This window comes from Oncorhynchus gorbuscha, linkage group LG24 (assembly GCF_021184085.1).
Source record: "Oncorhynchus gorbuscha isolate QuinsamMale2020 ecotype Even-year linkage group LG24, OgorEven_v1.0, whole genome shotgun sequence".
Classification (NCBI taxonomy): domain Eukaryota; kingdom Metazoa; phylum Chordata; class Actinopteri; order Salmoniformes; family Salmonidae; genus Oncorhynchus; species Oncorhynchus gorbuscha.
This window is the reverse complement of record NC_060196.1, coordinates 34,826,240-34,852,142: the sequence shown is the minus strand read 5'-3', so window position 1 is coordinate 34,852,142 and position 25,903 is coordinate 34,826,240. Positions and strand designations below refer to the sequence as shown.

Below are 25,903 nucleotides of genomic sequence, written 5' to 3'. Positions count from 1 at the left end.
GAAAATCATCATTGCATAACTCCCTTCCTGTTATTCATGCCACTTTAATAGGTGGCATTAATAAGTCCAGCGTCGATTCCCAAAGGGAGCCGTATAAATCCAAATAATCCCAATCGAGAAACATAAAAGAATAGCGTAGTCACATATTGCCACTGGTCGGGTACTGTAAAGCAAAAGCCACAAAACAAATATATAGGCCAGCATCCCCGAGTCGCCTCTTTATATATATATATATATATATATATATATATATATATATATATATATATATATATATATATATATATATATATATATATATATTTGAAAATGATACTTCCTTTTAAGTGTAAAAAGAGGAAGACTATTTCAAGTTCAGTTCTGTTGTCCTCGTCGGCCTATTTTTGAGAGTAGGGGAGCAGTGTGACACGTCAGGCTCTCGTGGTAGTTCTGCTGTGGCTTCGCTCTCCTCTGGAATGTCCTGAAGATCTGAGTAAAGAGACCATTTGCAAATAAACAATTTACATCAAAGCAAACACCAGGGTCTTTATTATGATGCCAGAGATGGTGGTTAATGACAGGTTCTTTCGAAAAGTGACAAACAGGTTATTTTCATGCACACTTGGAGGGTACTGTAGTCTTTTTCTCCGGTGGACTAGAAATCATTGGTGTAGTGCATTCCTTTACTTTGATCTCTCTCTCTCTCTCTCTCTCTCTCTCTCTCTCTCTCTCTCTCTCTCTCTCTCTCTCTCTCTCTCTCTCTCTCTCTCTCTCTCTCTCTCTCTCTCTCTCTCTCTCTCTCTCTCTCTCTCTCTCTCTCTCTCTCTCTCTCTCTCTTTCAACAGGGGGTAGAATGATGGCGCTCAGCACTAGCCCTGGAAAGACATCTCCACCCACACACAAACACTGAGAGAAGCAGAGGGATGTGAGTTGTTCGCATGCACACCCAGAGAGAGAACATGAGGTGAGAAGGGCAGCGATGTTGTGTGTGTTCCAGAAAGAGACAATTTGTGCCTCATCACAAAATTGATGTGTTATATAAAACTGTGTGTGGGCTTGCATTAGCATTATGGAGAGGAAAGAGGTAAGCCTATCTCTGCTAAAGCACATTTCAATATAATTATACTACAGGGGAATATCCCCTGTTGGGAATTGTGTATTTCTTTATATTTCGTATTTTGCTGCTTTTTGTTGTTTGAAGTAATCACAAAAAAACAGGCCTTATTTTAGGGCATTTTTAACCTGCCAGCTCCTATTAGTTAGCACCGTGGCACCAACTTGCCTTCCGAACGTTCTATTCCCAGTCTATTGTTCTACGTCACAATGCCTGCTTGGCTATTGTTGGCCCACGTTGCTGGTAGGTAAAATGTAAACAACAAAAAATAACTCCTGGAACTCTGAGGTTGTCCCATTGTTTCCTATTGGGAAATATAGGTATGTCTGTCTATTTTGCCAAATATCTCGCAATGTGTACATTTAGATTGCTTCAAATTGGACACCATTTTAATCATGAGAATCTCCTCTTTCTAATTACATAAGGTTGGGTAGCGTACTCTGCTGTCATCGATCACCAGACCAGAAATAGTCAAAAGTTGCAATTTTTTCCCTACTTCCTCATTATGCAGACATAAGCACACTTGGCATCATCGAGGTGCGGATGTTTACAAGTTGTTATTTTTCAGTTTCATCCAAAGAACAAATTGTGATGGTAAAATCAAAAGGAATACATTTTTTGGTGCCAAGCTTCTCGAATGTTCAATTCCATTAATTTGCTATGGGCTCGCGCTAGTGTTCCAGCTTAGTCAACGTTCTTTTGCTATTTTTTAGCCTTGGGTGAATTTTGACTTGTTCTATTATCCAGCCTACAACAAGTGCAGCTGAAAATTCACTCATCAAAACCACTGCTACAGTTGCTGGCGATCATGGCAATACAGTGGCTAGCCCACAGAGTTTGGCTAGCCTAGTCTCTGTCAACGGTGAAGCCAGCAGAGCCCCCGTCCCAGTACCGCCACTTACATCCAGAGGAGCAACCCCAGATGACCTTGGGGTTTAGAAGTTAGGTAAGTTTCCAGTAAGATTGTATTCAGGGAAGAAGCTGTCTTCTGGTAAGAATTCAGTACAAACTGTTGCAGCCTTTTGTTTCCCCCTGATGAAATTTCGGTCCAGCGCGTCATCCGATTCAACCTTTACCATTAAAGGGTTCTGTGATTGGAAGCATGCTTTAGAGAGAGATAAAGGACAGAACGAACATGCCACCTCGGAAGAACACTTAACGTGAGGCTATGGAGGGAGAGAAATGTGTAAAGAGACAGGGCAGGAAATATCAACACTGGTTAACACGGATCTGCTTGCACGTCATCGATATTACCTGGGCTCCATTGTTGACATTATTGCATTTCTAGCAGTTAATCAAATCACTCTGAGAAGAGATCACGATGCATTAAAAAGCATGACAGAGGAAGGCAGTGGGTGGTTCTTGTCATTGTTTGAATATACCCCAGCTGCGGGATTGGGGCACCACCAGTACAGAGCTTGCTCAGGAATGGCAGCAGGCAAGTGTGAGTGCATCTGCACGCACAGTGAGGCGAAGACTTTTGGAGGATGGCCTGGTGTCAAGAAGGGCAGCAAAGAAGCCACTTATCTCCAGGAAAAACATCAGGGATAGACTGATATTCTGAAAAGGTACAGGGATTGGACTGCTGAGGACTGGGGTAAAGTGATTTTCTCTGATGAATCCCCTTTCAGATTGTTTGGGGCATCCAGAAAAAAAGCTTGTCTGGAGAAGACAAGGTGAGCGCAACCATCAGTCCTGTGTCATGCCAACAGGAAAGCATCCTGAGACCATTCATGTGTGGGGTTGCTTCTCAGCCAAGGGAGTGGGCTCACTCACAATTTTCCCTAAGAACACAGCCATGAATAAAGAATGGTACCAACACATCCTCGAGAGCAACTTCTCCTAACCATCCAGGAACAGTTTGGTGACTAACAATGCCTTTTCCTGCATGATGGAGCAGCTTGCCATAAGGCAAAAGTGATAACTAAGTGGCTCGGGGAACAAAACATCAATATTTTGGGTCCATGGCCAGGAAACTCCCCAGACCTTAATCCCATTGAGAACTTCTGGTCAATCCTCAAGAGACGGGTGGACAAACAAAAACCCACAAATTCTGACAAACTCCAAGCATTGATTATGCACGAATGGGCTGCCATCAGTCAGGATGTGGCCCAGAAGTTAATTGACAGCATGCCAGGGTGGATTGCAGAGGTCTTGAAAAAGAAGGGTCAACACTGCAAATATTGACTCTTTGCATCAACTTTATGTAATTGTCAATAAAAGCCTTTGACACTTATGAAATGCTTGTAGTTATACTTCAGTATTCCATAGTAACATCTGACAAAAATATCTAAAGACACTGAAGCAGCAAACTTTGTGAAAATTAATATTTGTGTCATTCTCAAAACTTTTGGCCACGAGTGTACACTTGGAAGTGTTGTTTACTAAGACTCTTTACACACCATGGGGACTCTCCGAGCGTGGTGATGCTTTGGCCTCCTCCTCCTCCTCATCTGACGTCACCTCCACCTCCAGGTCACTGCCATCATGATGCCCTTCAAAATGCTCGATTGACTCCTGGCTGGCCAATTGGGTGTCTGCGTTGGTTTCACTTGCTCTGCGAAGGGGTGGAGCCTAGGCAAGATGACAAGTGGAATGACACACCAGATCAATTGTGACACCGACTGACACTTTTTTTCTATATTTGGCTAATATATAACCTCCAGTGCCTTCAGAAAGTATTCAGACCCCTTGACTTCTTCCACATTTTGTTACAGCCTGAATGAAACATGTATTAAATTCAGATTTTGTGTCACTGGACTGACTATACACCCCCAAAAAAATGTTAAAAGTTAATAAAAAATGAAAACTTGAAATGTTTTCAATAAGTATTAAACCCCTTTGCTATGGCATGCCTAAATACGTTCAGGAGTAAAAATGTTGTGAATAATAGTGTTCAACATGATTTTGAATGACTACCGCACACATACAATTATCTGCAAGGTCTCTCAGTCGAGCAGTGAATTTCAAACACAGATTCAACCACAAAGACCAGGGAAGTTTTCCAATGCCTCGTAATTACACTTTGGATAGTGTGTCAATACATAGATACTGGCATCCTTCCTAATTCAGTTAAGAGACCGCTCAGGGATTTCACCATGAGGGCAATGATCACTTTAAAACAGTTACAGAGTTTAATGGCTGTCATAGAAGAAAACTGAGGATGGATCAACAACATTGTAGTTACTCCAAAATACTAAGTGACAGTGTGAAAAGGAAGCCTCTACAGAATTAAAACATATTCCAAAACATGGATCCTGTTTGCAATAAGGCATTAAAGTAAAATTGCAAGCATCATGTTATGGGTATGCTTGTGATTATTAATATTTGACCCTGCTGGTCATCTGTGAACGTTTGAACATCTTGACCATGTACTTTTATAATCTCCACCGGGCACAGCCTGAAGAGGACTGGCCTTCCCTCAGAGCCTGGTTCCTCTCTAGGTTTCTTCCAAGTTTCCTGCCTTTCTAGGGAGTTTTTCCTAGCCACCGTGCTTCTACATCTGAATTGCTTGCTGTTTGGGGTTTTAGGCTGGATTTCTGTATAGCATTTTGTGATGTAAAAAGGGCTTTATAAATACATTTGATTGATTGATTGTCATCAGCAAGGGCTAAGGAGTTTTTTAGGATAAAAATAAACGGAATAGAGCTAATTTTAGGCAAAAACCTGGTTCAGCCTGCTTTCCAACAGACACCGGGGGACAAATTCACCTTTCAGCAGGACAATAACCTAAAACACAAGGCCAAATATACACTGGAGTTGCTTACCAAGATGAAATTGAATGTTCCTGTGTCGCCGAGTTACAGTTTTGACTGAAATATATCTTGAAAATCTATGGCAAGTCTTGAAAATGGCTGTCTAGCAATGATCAACAACCAACTTGACAGAACTTGAATAATTTTTTAAAGAATAATGTGCAAATATTCTACAATCCAAGTGTGCAAAGCTCTTAGAAACTTACCCCAAAAAAGACACTTAGATGTAATCGTTGCCAAAGGTGATTCTATTGACTTAGGGGTGGGAATACTTATGTAAATGAGATATTTAATTTTCAACAAATTAGCTCAACTTTGTCATTATTGGGGAATTGTGTGGTGAGAAAAGAATGGATGAGAAAAATAATCTATTTGATCCATTTTGAATTTAGGCTGTAACAACAAATTGTGGAATAAGTCAAGAGGTATGAATACTTTCTGAAGGCATTTATTCAACTCAGATGACTGAGAGCATATTCCCATTATCAGATTCTCATCTACAACAATGACCTTGGTAAAAATCAGTGTACCCCCTATAGTTAAGCTAAGTGCAACTACCCACAGTGTCAGAGTTGGTGTCTAAACTTACTGTTGCGAGTTGGAATAGTAAAATACACAAGGTGCAATTTCGAAATTTGGTTGTGCATCAGCAGTTTTTCTGTTGTCAGTCACTGATAGTCAATTAGCCCATGTCAGCTACATTTTTTAGATTGCTAAGTTAGTTTAGCACCCAGCTATGTAAACTTGTTATCATGGTCGAATGGGCTGTGAGGCCCCCCATTGATTTTGTTTGTCAGTCTCACTCAGATATATTAAAAACTGCAAACATTTCTCCTACCCTATGGCAAAATGTGTAGAAGTGCAGGAATAAGCTGTAAAACAGACCATTTTCCTCTCGGCCCCATGGCAGAATGTGTCGAATTGCAGCAAATGAACTCCAACTGTTTTTTTTCCATCTCCACTGTCAAGAGGGCGGTCACTAAAATGATTTGCTCGCAAAAAATGTGGGTACGCAGACCCGCGAGCAACCGCAGCCCCTCATGATGAGATCAGATTTTTTTGTGGTCCCCCCACCCCCATCAAAGTTGCCCATACCTGCTCTGAGCCTGCAGTTCCCACACTGTCCATCATAGTGGCACTGTGGGCCTTCATGTCGCGGACCTGCCTCTCCAGCTGGGCGCGGGCCTTTTCGCTATCCCTCAGGCGGCCCTCGGTACCCCGCAGCCTACTGAGTTCCTCCTGCAGGAGGCTGTGCTGCCTCTGGAGCAGGGCCAGCTCCCCGATGGCCACCCCCGTGCTGGCCTCAGCCATGCCCGCGTCACGTGACAGGGAGTGCCAGACCCGTCCGGTGGGCGTGGTCGGGGTATCGACTGGTGGGCCTTCAGAGCGTAGGCAGAGCTCCAGGATGGAGTCCTGCTTGATCACGGTGCCCTGGGAGAAGGAGAATAAGTTAGAAGGGAATGGAGTGAGATATGAGGAGACTGATCTAGTGGTAGCATTGCTGACTCCATGCCATTGGGGTGGCAGGGTAGCCTAGTGGTTAGAGCGTTGTACTAATAACCGAAAGGTTGCAAGATTGAATCCCCGAGCTGACAAGGAAAAATACATTGGTTGTTCTACCCCTGAACAAGGTAGTTAACCTACTGTTCCTAGGCCGTCATTGAAAATAAGAATTTGTTCTTAACTGACTTGCCTAGTTAAATAAAGCTAAAATACAAATGTAACGGGAGTATCTTCAGGCCATCAGACTATTAAAGAGTCACCACTAGCTGGCCTCTACCCAGTACCCTGCCCTGAACCTTAGTCACTGTTCTAGCTGGCTACCACCCAGTACTCTACCCTGCATATATATATACTGTATTATAGTCATGGCTCATCCTATAACTTTGTTTTTTCATTTCTGGAATATATGTGTATAGTTATTTTATTGCTAGGTGTTACTGCAGTAATTGCACCTGCAATAACATCCGCAAATCTGTGTACGCAACCAATAAACTTTTATTTTTGTTTGATCTACAGGAATGAAGGCACAAGCTATAGATAGGAGTCGCTCTGGATAAGAGCGTCTGCTAAATGACTTAAATGTAAATGTAATACATTTATAGATGTCACAATAGAAAATACTTTATCAACTGTGAGATCATGAAAGGAAAAAAATACATTACTATTCAAGCTGATTAAAACAAGCAGAAGCCTAAGCAAGTCTACTGCAAAACTAGAAATATGGGTCAAAGACTCTCAAATACTTCAGCACATTAAGAACCAATTAAATAGTCCCGAAAATGCAAACTGGGTTAAATAAAGAGCACCTCAAATACAGTCAAGAATTTGAAGATATTTGACATTTGTATTTGACTCAGGTTTGGTACAAAGAGACACATCCACTGACCTGGAGGGCATGAAGGTAGGCACTAAGGTTGACCAGCCTCTGATATGCTTCCTGAAAAACATACACCATCAGTGATAAAATAAATATGTCAATGCCATTAAGAGCATATACAGTGCCTTCGGGAAGTATTCAGACCCCTTGACTTTTTCCACAACCTTTCAGCCTTATTCTAAAATGTTTTTTTTATTTTTTATCTACACACAATGCCCCATAATGACAAAGCGATATACCTTATTTACATAAGTATTCAGACCCTTTGGTAAGAGACTCGAAATTGAGCTCAGGTGCATCCTGTTTCCATTGATCATCTTTGATGTTTCTACAACTTGATTGGAGTTCACCTGTGGTAAGTTCAATTGATTGGACATGATTTGGAAAGGCACACACCTGTCTATATAAGGTCCCACTTTGACAGTGCATGTCAGAGCAAAAACCAAGTCATGAGGTCGAAGGAATTGTCCATAGAGCTCCGAGACATCATCTTGTCGAGGCACAGATCTGGGAAAGGGTACCAAAACATGTAAGCAGCATTGAAGGTCCCCAAGAACACAGTGGACTCCATCACTCTTAAACAGAAGAAGTTTGGAACCACCAAGACTCTTCCTAGAGCTGGCGACCCGGCCAAACTGAGCAATCGACGGGGAAGGGCCTTGGTCAGGGAGGTGACCAAGAACCCAATGGTCACTCTGACAGAGCTCCAGAGTTCCTCTCTGGAGATGGGGGAACATTCTAGAAGGACAACCATCATTGCAGCACTCCACCAATCAGGCCTTTATGGTAAAGTGGCCAGACGGAAGCCAATCCTCAGTAAAAAGGCACATGATAGCCCGCTTGGAGTTTGCCAAAAGGCACCCAAAGACTCTCAGACCATGAGAAACAAGATTCTCTTGTCTGATGAAACCAACATTGAACTTGACCTGAATGCCAAGCGTCACGTCTAGAGGAAACCTGGCACCATCCCTACGGTGAAGCACGGTGGTGGCTGCATCATGCTGTGGGGATGTTTTTCAGCAGCAGGGACTGGGAGACTAGTCAGGTTCGAGGGAAAGATGAACGGAGCAAAGTACAGAGAGATCCTTGTTGAAAACCTGCTCCAGAGCGCTCAGGACCTCAGACTGGGGCGAAGGTTCACCTTCCAACAGGACAGACTCTAAGCACACAGCCAAGTCTCTGAATGTCCTTGAGTGGCCCAGCCAGAGCCAGGATTTGAATCTGATCAAAAATCTCTGGAGAGACCTGAAAATAATTGTGCAGCAACGGTCCTCATCCTACCAGACAGAGCTTGCGAGGATCTGCAGAGAAGAATGGGAGAAGCTCTTCAAATACAGGTGTGCTGTAATCGCTGCCAAAGGTGCTTCAACAAAGTGCAGTGTAAAGGGTCTGAATACTTTTGTAAATGTGATATCAGTTCTTTATTTTAATACATTTGCAAGCATTTCTAAAAACCTGTTTTTGTTTTATCATTATGGGTTATTGTGTGCAGATTGATGAGGGGGAAAAAAATGTAATGCATTTTAGAATAAGGATGTAATGTAACAAAATGTGGGAAAAGTCAAGGGGTCTGAATACTATCTGAATGCACTGTACCTTGCTCTATCTCATAGGCTACACAAACAGGCACACGCAGACATCTTCACAACACAGACACACAACCTCTGGCCATCTCTAGCCAAATATTTCAATGGGTTCTCTGTTAGCTAGTTAGACACGTATGGATAAAGTGACAGTAGTTCATTATAAGATAGTGTGGATTCAGTGTGCATTGACGACTGTACCTCAGTTGAGGGCCTATCTCCAGCCTGATTCCCATTCCGGTCCTGGGAAATTGTTTTATGCAAACATAATAATACTTTAAATTATGCATAATATCTGTATGATCCTCATATCACTTTGTTTCTGTATATTGTGTTTTAAAATGGAATTAAAGTAAGCAAATTACTCACTGATTGACTGTAGTATAGCATTACTTCATATCACAATATAAATTCCATTCCTTTGGTGGAGGTGAAAAATGTTTGCTAACAAAATACTTTTTAACTTTTGCAATTTATGAATATTTTTCTAAGGAAACCAGTAGGGTTTTATTGTGAAACATTCTTGTAATTATAATGACATTTCAGAATAGAGTTAGGCTTAAGAAAATAATGGTGATTGGAAAAATGTATGTTGCCATGGATACTCCATGGCACTGCCTGAAACAGAGCTGTCAAGCTATAAAAACTCAGAGTGGAATAAATGAATAAAGGACGCCTTCACTTGAAACTTCAAACATAAGGTCATATTCATTAGGCACCAAACAGAAATCGGACTGAAACAGGGAGGGACTACATGGACATTGCAAATGCCCTAATGCAGTGGTTCTCAAACTTTTTCAATTTTCCACTCGGGCCAGGGCTCTAGACTAACTTTTTCAGTTGATGGCACCAGCACATGATTTAGTCACACCAATGACGACCTGACCTGTGTTCCATAATGTACACACATTCCATACAGAACCAGGGTAATGATGATTTTTCAAAGTAGATTGCCGTTGCATGGCTTGACATTCAGGCAAATTTTCCCGTGGCACACCAGGCCAGTGCCAACTGAAAGCTACTGGCCCGATTGAAAACAATACTGGCCTGGGAAAGCAGATGATGCGCACATAATTTACATTTTATATTTAATTTTCAGGCTGAGTAAGTAGTTTGTTGCCTATAATGACCTACCCTGCATTCACAAAATTACATTTTTACATTGATTGTTAAGAGGAGTAAAAAAATCTACCCTTTGCACAATCTCAAAAAGGGTGTTATTGTCAGCGATTTTGAACAGTCACTCCACAGTGATTGGACCCTATAAAATCAATTTTATCTTTTGGAAAATTCTGTTTTCCCGGTTATATTTTTCCCGAATTTCATTCTCAAAATCACACTTATTTTGTTAATAGAAAAACTAGTCTACAACAATGCTTAAACCACATCAGGAGACCACTTTTGAGGTCTGGGAACAATTATAATTTGGAGGGTGTAGTTGCTCTTTCATTCAAGAGACTTGTGTTTGGCTAGCTTTGTTTTTGTACTGTACAATGTATAGTGTAGTTTTTATGTGATGGCAGAGTTTGCAAAACAAATGCCCCACGACTGATACAAATCATCATGATATCATTCTGCCAGGTAGGTCTACCCTGCAGTCAAATTTTAATTGGAAAGGTTTTTGGGGGAAACCTTACGAAAGTTGAATTCAAAACAGTGCATAATGACTGATTTGTGCATTGCAAAGATTCAACCAAGACTTCGGACCAAACCTTTTGAATACCTGGTCTGCATACCAATTGTTGCAAAACAATTGAATAAATATTGATAAAAAGAAAAGCTCATTGTGAACCAAACACTAACATGACCAGCTACATTTATTTCACTGGCACCAGTGACCAATAAAAAATTGGTGTCTCACTGTTAATTCAAAGGGTCCCCTGCTCTAATGAACATCACCCAGCTTTAAGCGATCAAAAGCCTATATTAAAAATGACTAGAACTGCTAATCTATCTTCAATATTTGTTTATTTGGGTTGACCAGTATGTTGGCAGGAATGTTGTCTACACCCATTTTGTACACCCATTTTGTCTTATGACAGACCTGGGGCTGTTGCCACCAGACATACATCAATCTTAGACTAAAAGAAGCTGGATGATGACATGACACTGTAAAATGGCCAGCGAACCATGAACTTCAGTCTACAATGTTATTGGCACAATTAACCTTCATAACTGGATTGATTTATCTCTGTGGAGCCACTCATATGACAAATCAGGGCCATAACCTCATAAGCACTAAAATATCACTGTGGGCATCCTCTGCAAATATCAACGATGGTACAAACCCCTATTTCTATTTAGGGCACCTCCAGAGTGTAATATGGAATTGAACCCTGCCTATAAAAAGTATATGGTAAATAATTCTCACAACAAATTTCCGTTTGATCAGTTAGTTGAAGCATGGTGCTACCAACACAGGGGCTGAATCCTACTACACCGGCTCTGGTGCTCTTCGGATGTGGCAGGGCTTGCAAACTATCACAGATTACAAATGGAAACCCAGGAGCGCTGTCCAGTGATGCAAGCTTAACAGATGAGCTAAATACCTTCTATGCTCGCTTTGAGGCTAGCAACCCAAACCATGCATGACAGCAGCAGCTGTCCCGGACGGCAGGGAGAGAGGACCCTGGGACTGAACACCTCCCTCTGCAACTGTATCCTGGACTTCCTGACGGGCCGCCCCCAGGTGGTGAGTGTAGGCAACAACACTGTCACGGTGACCCTCAACACGGGGGCCCCTCAGGGGTGCGTGCTTGGTCCCCTTGTGTACTCTCTGTTCACCTTCACCCAGAACTGCGTGGCCGTGCACAACCTCAACATCATCATTAAGTCTGCCAATACGACGGTAGTACCTGGAAGTGTGGTTCCAGGAAAACAACCTCTCCCTCAATGTCAGCAAGACAAAGGAGCTGATCGTGGACTACAGGAAATGTAGGGGCGAGCACTCCCACATCCACATCAACGGAGTTGTAGTGGAGCAGGTTGAGAGCTTCAAGTTCCTCGGTATCCACATCACTAAGGAATCGTCATGGTCCACACACACCAACACAGACGTGAAGAGGGCACAACAACGTCTCTTGAAAAGAGTCGGCATGGGCCCTCAAAAAGTTATACAGCTGCACCATTGAGAGCATCTTGACTGGCTGCATCACCGCCTGGTATGGCAACTGCTTGGCATCCCACTGCAAGGCGCAAGGGTAGTGCGTAAGGCCCAGTACATCACTGGGGCCAAGCTCCGTGCCATCCAGGACCTCTATACTAGGCGTTGTCAGAGGAAGGCACAAAACTGTCTAAGACTCCAGCCACCCAAGTCATAGACTGTTCTCTCTGCTACTGCATGGCATGTGGTACCGATGTCTGGAACCAACAGGACCCTGAACACCTTCTACCCTCAAGCCAAAAGACTGCTAAATAGTTAAGCAATGGCTACCCCGACAATCTGCATTGACCATTTTTGCATGAACTCTTTTGACTCATCACATACTCTGCTGCTACTGTTTATCTAACCTGTTGCCTAGTTACTTTATCCCTACCTACATGTACAGTACAGTCAAACATTTAGACAGACCTATTCATTCAAGGGCTTTTAGTTATTTTGACTATTTTCTACATTGTAGAATAATATTGAATACATCAAAACTATTAAAAAACACATGGAATCATGTAGTAACCAAAAAAGTGTTAAACAAATCAAAATATACCCTATATTTTAGATTCTTCAAAGTAGCACGCTTCACCTTGATGACAGCTTTGCACACTCTTGGCATTCTTTCAACCAGCTTCACCTGGAATGCTTTTCCAACAGTCTTGAAGGAGTTCCCACATATGCTGAGCTCTTGTTGGCTGCTTTTCCTTCACTCTGCATTCCAACTCATCCCAAACCATCTCAATTTGGTTGAGATCGGGTGATTGTGGAGGCCAGGTCATCTGATGCAGCAATCCATCACTCTCCTTCTTGGTCAAATAGCCCTTACAAAGCCTGGAGGTGTGTTGGGTCAACTTTTGACTGGTACTGTACATATCTACTTCAATTACCTCATACCCCTGCACATCAACTCGGTACTGGTTCCCCATGTATATAGCCAAGTTATCATTACTCATTGTGTATTTATTCCTTGTGTTATAATTTCTCTATTATTTTAATGTTTTTCTCTCTGTACAGTTGGAAAGGGCCCATAAGTAAGTATTTCACTGTTAGTCTACACTTTGATTTGATTCCCACACATGAACCATGCTCACAATGAGCAATCTTGCCTGCTTCCCGAAGACTTCTGTTAGCTTCCCGAGCTAAGGACTTGGCTTTACTGTAGCTCAGCGCATGACTTTAGCTTGGTTTTGTGGCGCATGGGAGACCTTGGTTCTAAGCCTGGTCGACCACAGTAAATGACCATATTATTATTATTATTATTATTAGGACCTCACCTTTGCTGCTGGGGACCCGTGCGTTCCATTGACAACCACCTCCTGACCGTCTACAAACAAACACAGCGGTCACTCAATGATCATTGCTCATCAGTGCTATGGAGTCTAGACTACTATACAACTTGTCAATCAATGGCACAAAGGAGTCACTCACTGATCACTAGTGCCCCTGTGTGGTTCGGGTGACCGTTGAAACTGCAGGGCAGAGGCATTTCAAAGGTGGAGCCCAGGAGTAGCTCACTCAGCCTATCCACTGGGAGACACAAAGACAGACAACACATCATTAGTGCCTTAACAAAAAATGTATGGTGCATTCATTTTAACTCACCTACGACACAGTGTGGGTCGAGTTTTTACATTTTAGACCATTCCATTGGTCGTGAAGTGAACCGCCCACAAGGAAATGATATAGAAACATGTTCTACCTGGAACTTCTATGTAATACATATGGCAGCAAATACACAAACAACATTAATGTAAAAATAATCATGAACATTTAAATAAGAACCTTGTATGGCAGAAGAAGATTATTTGTATAATAATCTAACAAATAATATCATAAGTATCTGGTAATATATTTATATCTCAACAATCAATCTCTCGATAGCACATTGGTAGTAGTCAGTGACAAATATCAAACCTAAGCAGGGCTGGGCTGGGCTTGGTTAAAATCCTTGATTGGAGAGTAAAGGGATATCTTTAGATAAATCAACTGTCCAGTAGGATGTGCTACCCAGCCTATTGTTTTCTTACCATGGAAACTCAATCTTGAAAATGAAAATGTATCTACCAATATTGTATTTTCAGATAGTAATTGCCATGGTTTTTTATATGTTGACTTAAAGAAAACATGTGAAACCTATAAGGAAAGCATTTATTTTGTAGAGGTTACATAATCATACATACTTTTCTTAGAACATTAATTGATGACTCATACTGTTTAATTCATTTATTTTGTCTCAGATATGTCGTACCATATCTATGTGGGAAAATGACAACCATCATGTATTCGGCTGGGGGTCCACAAGGAGATGTTTGAGAATTATTGACACAAGTCGGAAGTCAGAAGTTTACATACACCTTAGCCAAATGCATTTAAACTCAGTTTTTCACAATTCCTGACATTCCTTGTAAAATGTCCCTGTCTTAGGTCAGTTAGGATCACCACTTTATTTTAAGAATGTGAAGTGTCAGAACAATGGTAGAGAGACTGTTTTATTGCAGCTTTAATGTTTTTCATCACAGTCCCAGTGGGTCAGAAGTTTACATACACTGAATTAGTATTAGTGTGCATTGCCTTTAAATTCTTTAACTCGTGTCAAACGTTTCGGCTAGCCTTCCACAAGCTTCCCAAAATAAGTTGGGTGAATTTTGACCTATTCCTCCTGACAGGGCTGGTGTACCTGAGTCAGGTTTGTAGGCCTCCTTGCTGGCACAGGCCTTTTCAGTTCTGCCCACAAGTTTTCTGTAGGATTGAGGTCGGGGCTTTGTGATGGCCACTCCAATACCTTGACTTTGTTGTCCTTAAGCCATTTTGCCACAACTTTGGAAGTATGCTTGGGGTCATTGTCCATTTGGAAGACCCATTTGCGACCAAGCTTTAACTTCCTGACTGATGTCTTGAGATGTTGCTTCAATATATCCACATACTTTTACATCCTCATGATGCCATCTATTTGTGAAGTGCACCAGTCCCTCCTGCAGCAAAACACCCCAACAACATGATGCTGACACCCCCATGCTTCACGGTTGGGATGGTGTTCTTCTGCTTGCAAGCCTCCCCCTTTTTCCTCCAAACATAACGATGGTCATTATGGCCAAACAGTCCCCTTTTTGTTTCATCAGACCAGAGGACATTTCTCCAAAGAGTACAATATTTTTCCCTGTGTGTAGTTGCAAACCGTAGTTTGGCTTTTTTATGGCGGTTTTGGAGCAGTGGTTTCTTCCTTGCTGAGCAGCCTTTCAGGTTATGTCGACTTAGGACTCATTTTAATGTTGGTATAGATACTATTGTACCAGTATCTTCACAAGGTCCTTTGCTGTTGTTCTGGGATTGATTTTCACTTTTCGCACCAAAGTATGTTCATCTCTAGGACACAGAACGTGTCTCCTTCCTGAGCGGTATGACGGCTGTGTGGTCCCATGGTGTTTATACTTGCGTACTATTGTTTGTACAGATGAACATGCTTCAGGCATTTGGAAATTGCTCCAAATGATGAACCAGACTTGTGGACGTCTACAATTGTTCTCTGAGTCTTGGCTGATTTCTTTTGATTTTCCCATGATGTAAAGCAAAGAGGCACTGAGTTTGACAGTAGGCCTTGAAATACATCCACTGGTACACCTCCAATTAACTCAAATGATGTCAATTAGCCTATCAGAAGCTTCTAAAGCCATGACATAATTTTCTGGAATTTTCCAAGCTGTTTAAAGGCACAGTCAACTTGTATGTAAACTTCTGGCCCACTGGAATTGTGATGCGGTGAATTATAAGTGAAATAATCTGTCTCTAAACAATTGTTGGAAAAATGACTTGTGTCATGCACGAAGTAGATGTCCTAACCGACTTGCCAAAACTAACAAGACATTTGTGGAGTGGTTGAAAAACGAGTTTTAATGAGTCCAAACAAACTGTATGTAAACTTCCGACTTCAACAGTACACCACTGACATATAAGGTAAAACATAACATCTTACCAGATTATTTGTAAACATTTTTAAAAAAAAGTTATCTTCTCCTGCCATACAAGATTCTTATATGATTTGTATGATTGTTTTCTATTTGGGCGGGCAAGCTACACATTGCACATGCATCCGTAGAATATTGAGTAAAGGAATAGCGACAGTTGATGCTTAGACTAAGTGCATTGCCAAGTACAACTGAAAACATGCCAAGGCATTTCATAGCAACCATAATTAAACTTTGAAGTATTGTTGCAGTCAGTTAAGTGGAAAGCACAGTAGCAGTTGTGTTTCTGCATTTAAGCAGGCTATTTGCGCTTCTCCATCTTTATCTCCTGTCTGCTTATTTTCCTCTCTAGTCTTGCTCTCCTCTCTGTTTCAACATCTCCCTATATCGCGCTCTCTCTCTTCCAGTCTAAACCTCTCTAAATTTGCTTAAAGGTCCAGTGCACTCAATTCTGTTTTTCCTGTGTTCTGTATCATATTGTACAACAGCTGATGAAACTAAACTGTAAAAGTGTGAACAAACTTGATCAGTGTTATTTCATGATATTTGCTAGTTGAAAATACAATTTACCTCAGGTTTTGCATAGGCGGAGTTGTGGCTTTCCTGGTAACATCACCAGGCAATATAAGTCAAGATAACAATAACAAAGAGAGTTCCAAACCTCTCTGCCAACAGCTAGTCTTCAGGTTACATATGCTTCCTATTTGGACCCACCAATTAGGTAGATTCGCAGACACCTAACAGTTTTCTAACTTTAGTTGCTTTTTGACCATTTTTATGGAAAACTGTTAGGTAATAAATTGTTACCCAGAAATGATTTGATATTGATATCAAAAACTGCTGCACTGGTCCTTTAACAACTCTCTTGCGCTCTACTCTTGCTCTCCCTTGCCCTAACTCTATATCGCCCCCCTCTCCCTCACTCTGCTCCCACACCCTCTCCTTGCCCCCCACTCCCTCCACCAACCCCTCACCCTCTGCGATGGCATCAGTGAGCAATCTCTCGCCGAGTGGCGCATGGGGTGTGTCGGCCCGGAACAGGTTCCGGGAGTTGGGGCCCCCCGGCAGCATGACCTCCTGACCCCCCGTCACCTCAGCCAGGTCCGAGAACAATGTGACCCGCTCCTGGAGCAGCTCCAGCACCTCCCGATCCTTCTGCTGGATGTCCGCTGGACGGAGAGATGAACGTGGAAAGAGGAAGATGGGTAGGGTAGGGTAGAGAGGGGTGGGGGATAGAGGGGGGATAGAGGGGTGGGGGATAGAGGGGGGAGGGGGATAGAGGGGGGGGGATAGAGGGGTGGGGGATAGAGGGGGGAGATAGGGGTGGGGGATAGAGGGGGGATAGAGGGGGGTAGAGGGAGGGGGATAGAGGGGTGGGGGATAGAGGGTGGGGATAGAGGGGGGTAGAGGGGTGGGGGATAGAGGGGGATAGAGGGGTGGGGGATAGAGGGAAAGACTGACTTGATGCTCTTCTTAAAGACCTCTTGACTTAACAGTGGGGGCAATCATGTTCACACATTGTTCAGTTGGATGTAGGCTATAAGTGAGAGATCGAGAAAAGGAAGAAGGGAGAGAGAAAAGAGGGAGAGACAAAGGGAGAGAAAAACAAAAGAAGAAGTGCAAGAATAGAATGTACAAGTGAGCAAGAAAGATGAGAGTCCAAGATAGTGAAATTGAGAGACAGAAAAGCCGTGATGGAAAGATAGAGTTTGACGAGCTCCTCCACTGGGATTGAGTAGGAGGCAGGCTTCACACTTGTCCTCCTACACACAGAGTGAGAATTGCACGTTGTACTGTAGGCACCATGTAGAGAGAGGGAGAGATAGAGGGGTGGGTTGGGGGGGGGGTGGAGAGGAAGTGAGGGGTGGAGAGAGAGAGATAGAGCTTGAAAGGGAGACGTGTAGATAGAGAAACGAAGGAATGGAGATGGTCAAAGGGGTTGATAGAGAAAGAACGATGGAGAAAGGTAGAGAGGAAGACAGATTGACAGAGGGTCATGTAGAGAAGAAGTGAAACAGAGTTCTTATGTGCAAACAAGTGTGTTTATACCTACATCAGATCGAATCAAAGTATTGGCCACGTACACAGATTTGCAGGTGTTATAGCAGGTAGAGCAAAAAGCTTATGTCACTAGTTCCAACAGTGCAGTAGAATACAACACAAATACACAAATAATAAAACATCTAAACAAGAAATCAAGAAATTATCCAGAATATAAAACAAAGGGTTCAAGGTCTGGGAAGTGGAATTTATGGTGACTTTTATAGGCGATCTAATGTCCAGAAGATAAACGTCCCGAGCAAATAAAGTAATAAATAGGGCCGCCGAGTATGTTGGCGCAATCTTGCCATCCCTACATTACATATAGATCTGTATGAGTGTGTGTTCATTGCTGACCTTTCAGTCGTCTCAGAAGGGCCTTGTCTTCAGTCTCTATGAGTGGGAACTCTTCCCTGGAAGGACAACTGCAGAGACAGAAATGATAGTGATGATATGAGCAGTTTGTGCGTGTCTCTGTGTGTGTGTGTTTATGTATATACCTGCTGACAGTGTGCTGTATGATGCGTATCCAGGTGTTCTTGTCATCTTTTGAGGCAGCATGGACCTCGTACATCTCCGGAGGAGAGGAGTCACTGATGAGGAAGAGCCCTCGCTCCTGATTGGCTATCTCCCTAATCATGAGGTTCTGCAGGGAGAGGACCGGAGACTTGTCCTGAAAAGAGAAAGAGAGAGAAAAATAAGGGTAGTTGCTATATTCCCTGACCTTCCATATAGTATATTCAATTGTGACGAAACAAGTCTCTCTATATTCAAGTGTTTTTTGTTTGATGTATTTGTCAGTGTGTGTGTGTGTGTGTGTGTGTGTGTGTGTGTGTGTGTGTGTGTGTGTGTGTGTGTGTGTGTGTGCGTGCGTGCGTGCGTGCGTGTGTGTGCTTACTAGACAAGGGAAGATGAACCTCTGGTCTTTTTCCTGTAGGAACACTAGGATGTCTGTCATCAGCAGGACCTGCACATCTAAACACACACGCACGCGCACACACACACACACACACACACACACACACACACACACACACACACACACACACACACACACACACACACACACACACACACACACACACACACACACACACACACACACACACACACACACACACACACACACACACACACACACACAAAAGAAAAACCTCCTTTAAGACATGAGTAAGCAACATGTTTTGGGGATAGTTCCATCCCTACAGTGCCTTCAGAAAGTATTCACAACCCTTGACTTTTTTCCAATGTCGATGTGTTACAGCCTAAATTTAAAATGGATTCAATTGAGATATTTTGTCACTGGCCTACACACAATAAATACCGCATTATGTCAAAGTGGAATTATGTTTCCCCCCCACCAAAAAAACAATAAGTCAATAAGTATTTAACCCCTTTGTTATGGCAAGCCTAAATAAGTTCAGGAGTAAGCATTTGCTTAACAAATCATAATAATGGTGTTTACCATGTTTGAGTGACTACCCCACACATACAATTATCTGTAAGGTCAGTCAAGCAGTTAATTTCAAGTACAGATTCAACCAAACATACCAGGGAGGTTTTCTCATGCCTCGCAAAGAAGGGCACCTATTGGTAGATGGGTAAACATTTAAAAAACCAGACACTGAATTTCCCTTTGAGCATGGTGAATTTAGTAATTAGACTTTTGGATGGTGTATCAATACACCCAGTCAAAATAAAGACACAGACGTCCTTCCTACCTCAGTTGCCGGAGAGGAAGGTAACCACACAGGGATTTTACCATGAGCCCAATGGTTTAAACAGCTACACAGTTACATACCAAGAAGACAGTGAATGTTCTGAGATACAGTTTTGACTTAAATCTACTTGAAAATATATGGCAAGACCTGACAATGGTTGTCTAGCAATGATCAACAACCAATTTGACAGAGATTGAAGAATTTTGAAAATAATAAATGGGCAAATGTTGCACAATCCAGGTGTGCAAAGCTCTTAAGAGACTTACTCAGAAAGACTCACAGCTGTAATCGCTGCCAAAGTTGCTTCTACAAAGTATTGAGTAAGGGGTGTAAATACTTATGTAAATGAGATATTGCTGTATTCAATTTTCAATAAATTAGCAAACATTTCTAAAAACATGTTTTCACTTTGTCATTATGGGGTATGGTGTGTAGATGGGCGAGAAAGAAAAGATATTAATCGCATCTCTGCATGTCTGGCAGACATATCAGTGTGGATGACGGATCACCACCTCAAGCTGAACTTCACAAAAAGGACTGCCCGTTCCATGATCTCGCCATCACGGTTGACAACTCCATTGTGTCCTCCTCCCAGAGCGCTAAGAACCTTGGTGTGATCCTGGACAACACCCTGTCGTTCTCAACTAACATCAAGACGGTGGCACGTTCCTGTAGGTTCATGCTCTACAACATCCGCAGAGTACGACCCTGCCTCACACAGGAAGCGGCGCAGGTCCTAATCCAGGCACTTGTCACGTCTGGATTACTGCAACTCGCTGTTGGCTGGGCTCCCTGCCTGTGCCATTAAACCCCTACAACTCATCCAGAACGCCGCAGCCCGTCTAGTGTTCAACCTTCCCAAGTTCTCTCCGTCACCCCGCTCCTCCGCTCTCTCCACTGGCTTCCAGTTGAAGCTCGCATCCGCTACAAGACCATGGTGCTTGCCTACGGAGCTGTGAGGGGAACGGCACCTCAGTACCTCCAGGCTCTGATCAGGCCCTACACCCAAATAAGGGCACTGCGTTCATCCACCTCTGGCCTGCTCGTCTCCCTACCACTGAGGAAGTACAGTTCCCGCTCAGCCCAGTCAAAACTGTTCGCTGCTCTGGCTCCCCAATGGTGGAACAAACTCCCTCACGACGCCAGGACAGCGGAGTCAATCACCACCTTCCGGAGACACCTGAAACCCCACCTCTTTAAGGAATACTTAGGATAGGATAAAGTAATCCTTCTCACCCCCCTCCCCCCTTAAAATATTTAGATGCACTATTGTAAAGTGGCTGTTCCACTGGATGTCATAAGGTGAATGCACCAATTTGTAAGTCGCTCTGGATAAGAGCGTCTGCTAAATGACTTAAATGTAAATGTAATATGGCTTTTTCTTCACAACTCTGCCTAGAAGGCCACATCCCAGAGTCACCTCTTCACTGTTGATGTTGAGACTTGTGTTTTGAGGATACTATTTAATAAAGCTGCAAGTTGAGGACTTGTGAGGTGTCTGTTTGTCAAACTAGACACTCTAATGTACTTGTCCTTTTGCTCAGTTGTGCACCGGGGCCTCCCACTCCTATTTCTATTCTGGTTAGAGACCATTTGCGCTGTTCTGTGAAGGGAGTAGTGCACAGCGTTGTACGAGATCTTCAGTTTCTTGGCAATTTCTCGCATGGAATAGCCTTCATTTCTCAGAACAAGAATAGACTGATGAGTTTCAGAAGAAAGGTCTTTGTTTCTGGCCATTTTGAGCCTGCAAACGAACCCACAAATGCTGATGCTCTGGATACTCAACTAGTCTAAAGAAGGACAGTTTTATTGCCTCTATAATCATAAGAACAGTTTTTAGCTGTGCTAACATAATTGCAAAAGGGTTTTCTAATGATCAATTAGCCTTTTAAAATGATAAACTTGGATTAGCTAACACAACGTGCCATTGGAATACGGGAGTGATGGTTGCTGATAATGGGCCTCTGTACGGCCAATGTAGATATTCCATAACAAATCTGCCATTTCCAACTACAATAGTCATTTACCAATTTGTAAGTCGCTCTGGATAAGAGCGTCTGCTAAATGACTTAAATGTAAATGTAAATATTAAACCATTTTGAATTCAGGTTGTAACACAACAAAATGTGGAAGAAGTCCAGGGCTATGAATACTTTCTGAAGGAACTGTACAAACTTATTTGACAAATTAAGCTAGTGGAGGCTGGTTACCATGTGTTTGAAACTGTTCCATTCAAGTCATTACAAAGTCCCTGTCCTCAGCCTCCACTGACACACACAGACACTTCCACTCACACACACACCTTTGAGCCTGGACCCAGGGGTCTTCCAGAGCAGCGTTCCCTCATGGATGAGTCTCCTGCGGAGCAACTCTCCTCCCCTGAAAAGGCCCCCGTCCCTCACCTTGGCCTCGACCCGTGGGTCCAGCCTGGCCCGGATCTCCTGCAGCCGATGAGTCCGCTCCAGCTCCATCACCTGGACAGCAGGGTCATGTTCATTAGGCACTGATTGGAAGCAAATGGACTGAGAATCATCCGGTTCCGTGCCCTAATGAACACAACCCTGGTTCACAATAGTGCTAGTGTGCAATACATTTTCTGCACTGTGTAATTGTAACTTTCTCATAGTAAAAGGACGGGTTTATAGATAAAGTGTGGAAAGTCAAAATGGTGTTTTTTATTTCAATCTGACTAACATGTGCTGGTTCATGTCAGAGTCGATCTCAGTGATAACTTGAGTAAATCAAACTATAAATGGACGAATAAAGCACCTGCTGGTCCACTGAGCTAAGTAGCTCCCTGATCTGGGTCAGAGACTGGGTCAGACAGGAGGCCTCCTCTTCATTGTCTGGGGGGGGATATAAGGTGGTTAGACATATCATTAGTAGTGCTGATTTTTACCATGCTCCGCCATTGACTTTAAAGGCCCTGTGCTTTTAGTTAGTCCTGAGGAACTAATTTGCCTCATGATATAAAAAGCTGGCATAGTTCGGCTACATTATTTTACACCCCACATAACTGTTTGCTGCCCCCAACCATATCTTTCAATCTAAAGTGAGGAGGGCTTTGATATATTACCCTCGCCCCTGCTTTCGTATCAACGGGGTGTTTTTCTCACCCTTGGTGTTGTCAAGGATACGCTGGATGAGGACAGGGTACTTGGTGATGCGTTGAGTGACCAACAGGATGCACTCCTGGACGCCATGGCGACGCAACAGGTGACCCCGACACACCCGCTGAACAGAGAGCGAGGAAGAGAGGGTGAAAGAGAGATGAAAGGTGAACGAGACAGAAGGGAGGGAGAGGGAAAGAGAGTTAGTTTGAAAGAGAGCAGGAAAGCGCGTGAGAGAGAAAGGCGAAGGAGAGTGAAAGGAAGGGTATAAGAGCGAAAGAGCAGGAGAAGGGAAGTAATTCATATGAACAGGACAAAAAGAGTTGAGAAGAGACAGGAAAAGCGGCAAACACACGAGGGATGGTTGGAAAAAAACACATATCTGTGTTTTGTAACGCAATCAAGAGCAAATCATATTTTAAACCGAAATTCTGGCGACGTCACTCGATACGAATGAAACAACTTCAAAACTAGCTTGAAGAGCTTTAAATCTAAACGAAAGATAAAACATACAACTTACAATAGAAAAATATCAAATAACACATGATATTGTACGGAGTATAAATTATTAATTGGAAAGGTGCCAATTACAAAAGGCAAGGTTAGCAAAGTAAATGGTAATACAACTCCAACTCCTCACAGTTCAGAACACTCATTATCAGTAAACACACAAGTACGCACACATTCCCATTGGCCTATTTTGCTTTCTATGTGACCCCTCTCTCACTCTCTCTCTCTCTGCTAAGGAAGGTGAAACCACCAAATATTATGATCATCGCAATTAAGACCTTAGTAACGGTGACAAAAATGTGGGTTTATTAAAGAATTACGAAAACACAAAAGCTCTCCCTCTGTTGTTCACTCTACCCCCCCCTTTCAATCTCAATTCAAGGTTTTTTTATTGATAGGAAATACATTATGTGAATAGTGCCAAAGCGTTCTAAAAAGCATTGTTTTAAAAGTAAAACATTGCATTAAGTCTCATCACTCATTCTATCCTTCTTGTGTTTCCCTTCTCCTTCTTCGTCTTACCCGTATGAAGTACTGGAACCTCTTGTCTCTGGCCAGCAGCTCCTTGTACAGCTTGACAGCCTTCAGGTGGCGGCTGCAGAACTCAGCGTAGGTCTTTCTCATCTCGTCAGCACACTGGCCCGAGAACTGAGAGAAACAATCAATCCGTCAATCAAGTAAAATATATTTAAAGTACCCTGGCCTAGACCCCAAAGTTCAATCAGAAGCAGAGTGGCTAGGATCAACTCCCTGGAAGGAAGAAACCTCGAGAGGAACTAGGGGAGGACCATACTCCTCTGGCTGTATAGTTTACAGTCATAGCCAAAAGTTTTGAAAATGACACAAATATTAATTTTAACAAAGTCTGTTGCCTCAGTTTGTATGATGGTAATTTGCATATACTCCAAAATGTTATGAAGAGTGATCAGATGAATTGCAATTAATTGCAAAGTTCCGCTTTGCCATGCAAATGAACTGAATCCCCCCAAAACATGTCCACTGCATTTCAGCCCTGCCACACAAGTACCAACTGACATCATGTTAGTGATTCTCTCGTTAACACAGATGTGAGTGTTGACGAGGACAAGGCTGGAGATCACTCTGTCATGCTGATTGAGTTCGAATAACAGACTGACAGAAGCTTCAAAAGGGGGGTGGTGCTTGGAATCATAGTTCTTCCTCTGTTAATAATGGTTACCTGCAAGGAAACATAGCCGTCATAATTTCTTTGCACAAAAAGGGCTTCACAGGCAAGGATATTGCTGCCAGTAAGATTGCATCTAAATCAACCATTTATTGGATCATCAAGAACTTCAAGGAGAGCGGTTAAATTGTTGTGAAGAAGGCTTCAGGGTGCCAAAGAAAGTCCAGCAAGCGCCAGGACTGTCTCCTACATTTTATTCAGCTGCGGGATCGGGTCACCACCAGTACAGAACTTGCTCAGGAATGGCAGCAGGCATGAGTGAGTACATTGGCACACACAGTGAGGCAAAGACTTTTGGAGGATGGCCTGGTGTCAAGAAGGGCAGCAAAGAAGCCACTTCTCTCCAGGAAAAACATCAGGGACAGACTGATATTCTGCAAAATGTACAGGGATTGGACTGCTGAGGACTGGACTGCTGAAGACTGGGGTAAAGTCATTTTCTCTGATGAATCCCTTTTCCAATTGTTTGGGGCATCCGGAAAAAAGCTTGTCTGGAGAAGACAAGGTGAGCGCTACCATCAGTCCTGTGTCATGCCAACAGGAAAGCATCCTGAGACCATTCATGTGTGGGGTTGCTTCTCAGTCAAGGGAGTGGGCTAACTCACAATTTTGCCTAAGAACACAGCCATGAATAAAGAATGGTACCAACACATCCTCCGAGAGCAACTTCTCCCAACCATCCAGGAACAGTTTGGTGATGAACAATGCCTTTTCCAGCATGATGGACCAGCTTGCCATAAGGCAAAAGTGATAACTAAGTAGCTTGGGGAACAAAACATAGATATTTTGGGTCCATGGCCAGGAAACTCCCCAGACTTTAATCCCATTGACAACTTGTGGTCAATCCTCAAGAGGCGGGTGGACAAACAAAAACCTGCATATTCTGTCAAACTCCAAGCATTAATTATGCAGGAATGGGCTGCCATCAGGATGTGGCCCAGAAGTTAATTGACAGCATGCAAGGGTGGATTGCAGAGGTCTTGCAAAAGAAGGGTCAACACTGCAAATATTGACTCTTTGCATTAACTTCATGTAATTGTCAATAAAAACCTTTGACACTTATGAAATGCTTGTAATTATACTTCAGTATTCCATAGTAACATCTGACAAAAATATCTAAAGACACTGAAGCAGCAACTTTGTGAAAATTCATATTTGTGTCATTCTCAAAACATTTGGCCACGACTGTAGTTAAGATTACATGTGACTGACTATCAAGGCCAGATCGTTGATCAGGTCTTACAAAGAATTAATGACAAATTAGTATGGGTGGGCAGCCTCGTGTTTAGAGTGTTGGGCCAGTAACCAAAAGGTTGCTAGATTGAATCCCCGAGCTGACAAGGAAAAAAATATGTCGTTCTCCTCTGAACAAGGCAGGTAACCCACTGTTCCTA

General features: G+C 42.8%; 1 protein-coding gene across 8 annotated transcripts in view; it reads right to left on the bottom strand.

Annotated features, from left to right (window-relative positions):
• Positions 1 to 327: 327 nt before the first annotated feature.
• The window catches only part of LOC124012521 (rho guanine nucleotide exchange factor 2-like), a 91,504-nt gene continuing 65,928 nt past the window's right edge, over positions 328 to 25,903 (bottom strand). For 7 of the 8 annotated variants that reach the window (XM_046326244.1, XM_046326245.1, XM_046326242.1 and 4 more), the window contains 15 exons: positions 23,828 to 23,953; positions 22,802 to 22,919; positions 22,455 to 22,531; positions 21,988 to 22,159; positions 18,863 to 18,939; positions 18,465 to 18,637; positions 18,322 to 18,389; positions 16,899 to 17,093; positions 13,391 to 13,489; positions 13,237 to 13,286; positions 9,013 to 9,054; positions 7,238 to 7,288; positions 5,944 to 6,279; positions 3,496 to 3,667; positions 328 to 468 (listed from right to left, as the gene is read on the bottom strand). In XM_046326244.1, the coding sequence (XP_046182200.1) occupies positions 344 to 468; positions 3,496 to 3,667; positions 5,944 to 6,279; positions 7,238 to 7,288; positions 9,013 to 9,054; positions 13,237 to 13,286; positions 13,391 to 13,489; positions 16,899 to 17,093; positions 18,322 to 18,389; positions 18,465 to 18,637; positions 18,863 to 18,939; positions 21,988 to 22,159; positions 22,455 to 22,531; positions 22,802 to 22,919; positions 23,828 to 23,953 (1,881 nt within the window). In that variant the 3' untranslated portion in view covers positions 328 to 343. The remainder of the gene's footprint in view (positions 469 to 3,495; positions 3,668 to 5,943; positions 6,280 to 7,237; positions 7,289 to 9,012; positions 9,055 to 13,236; positions 13,287 to 13,390; positions 13,490 to 16,898; positions 17,094 to 18,321; positions 18,390 to 18,464; positions 18,638 to 18,862; positions 18,940 to 21,987; positions 22,160 to 22,454; positions 22,532 to 22,801; positions 22,920 to 23,827; positions 23,954 to 25,903) is intronic. The other variant, XM_046326243.1, reaches the window with a different exon arrangement.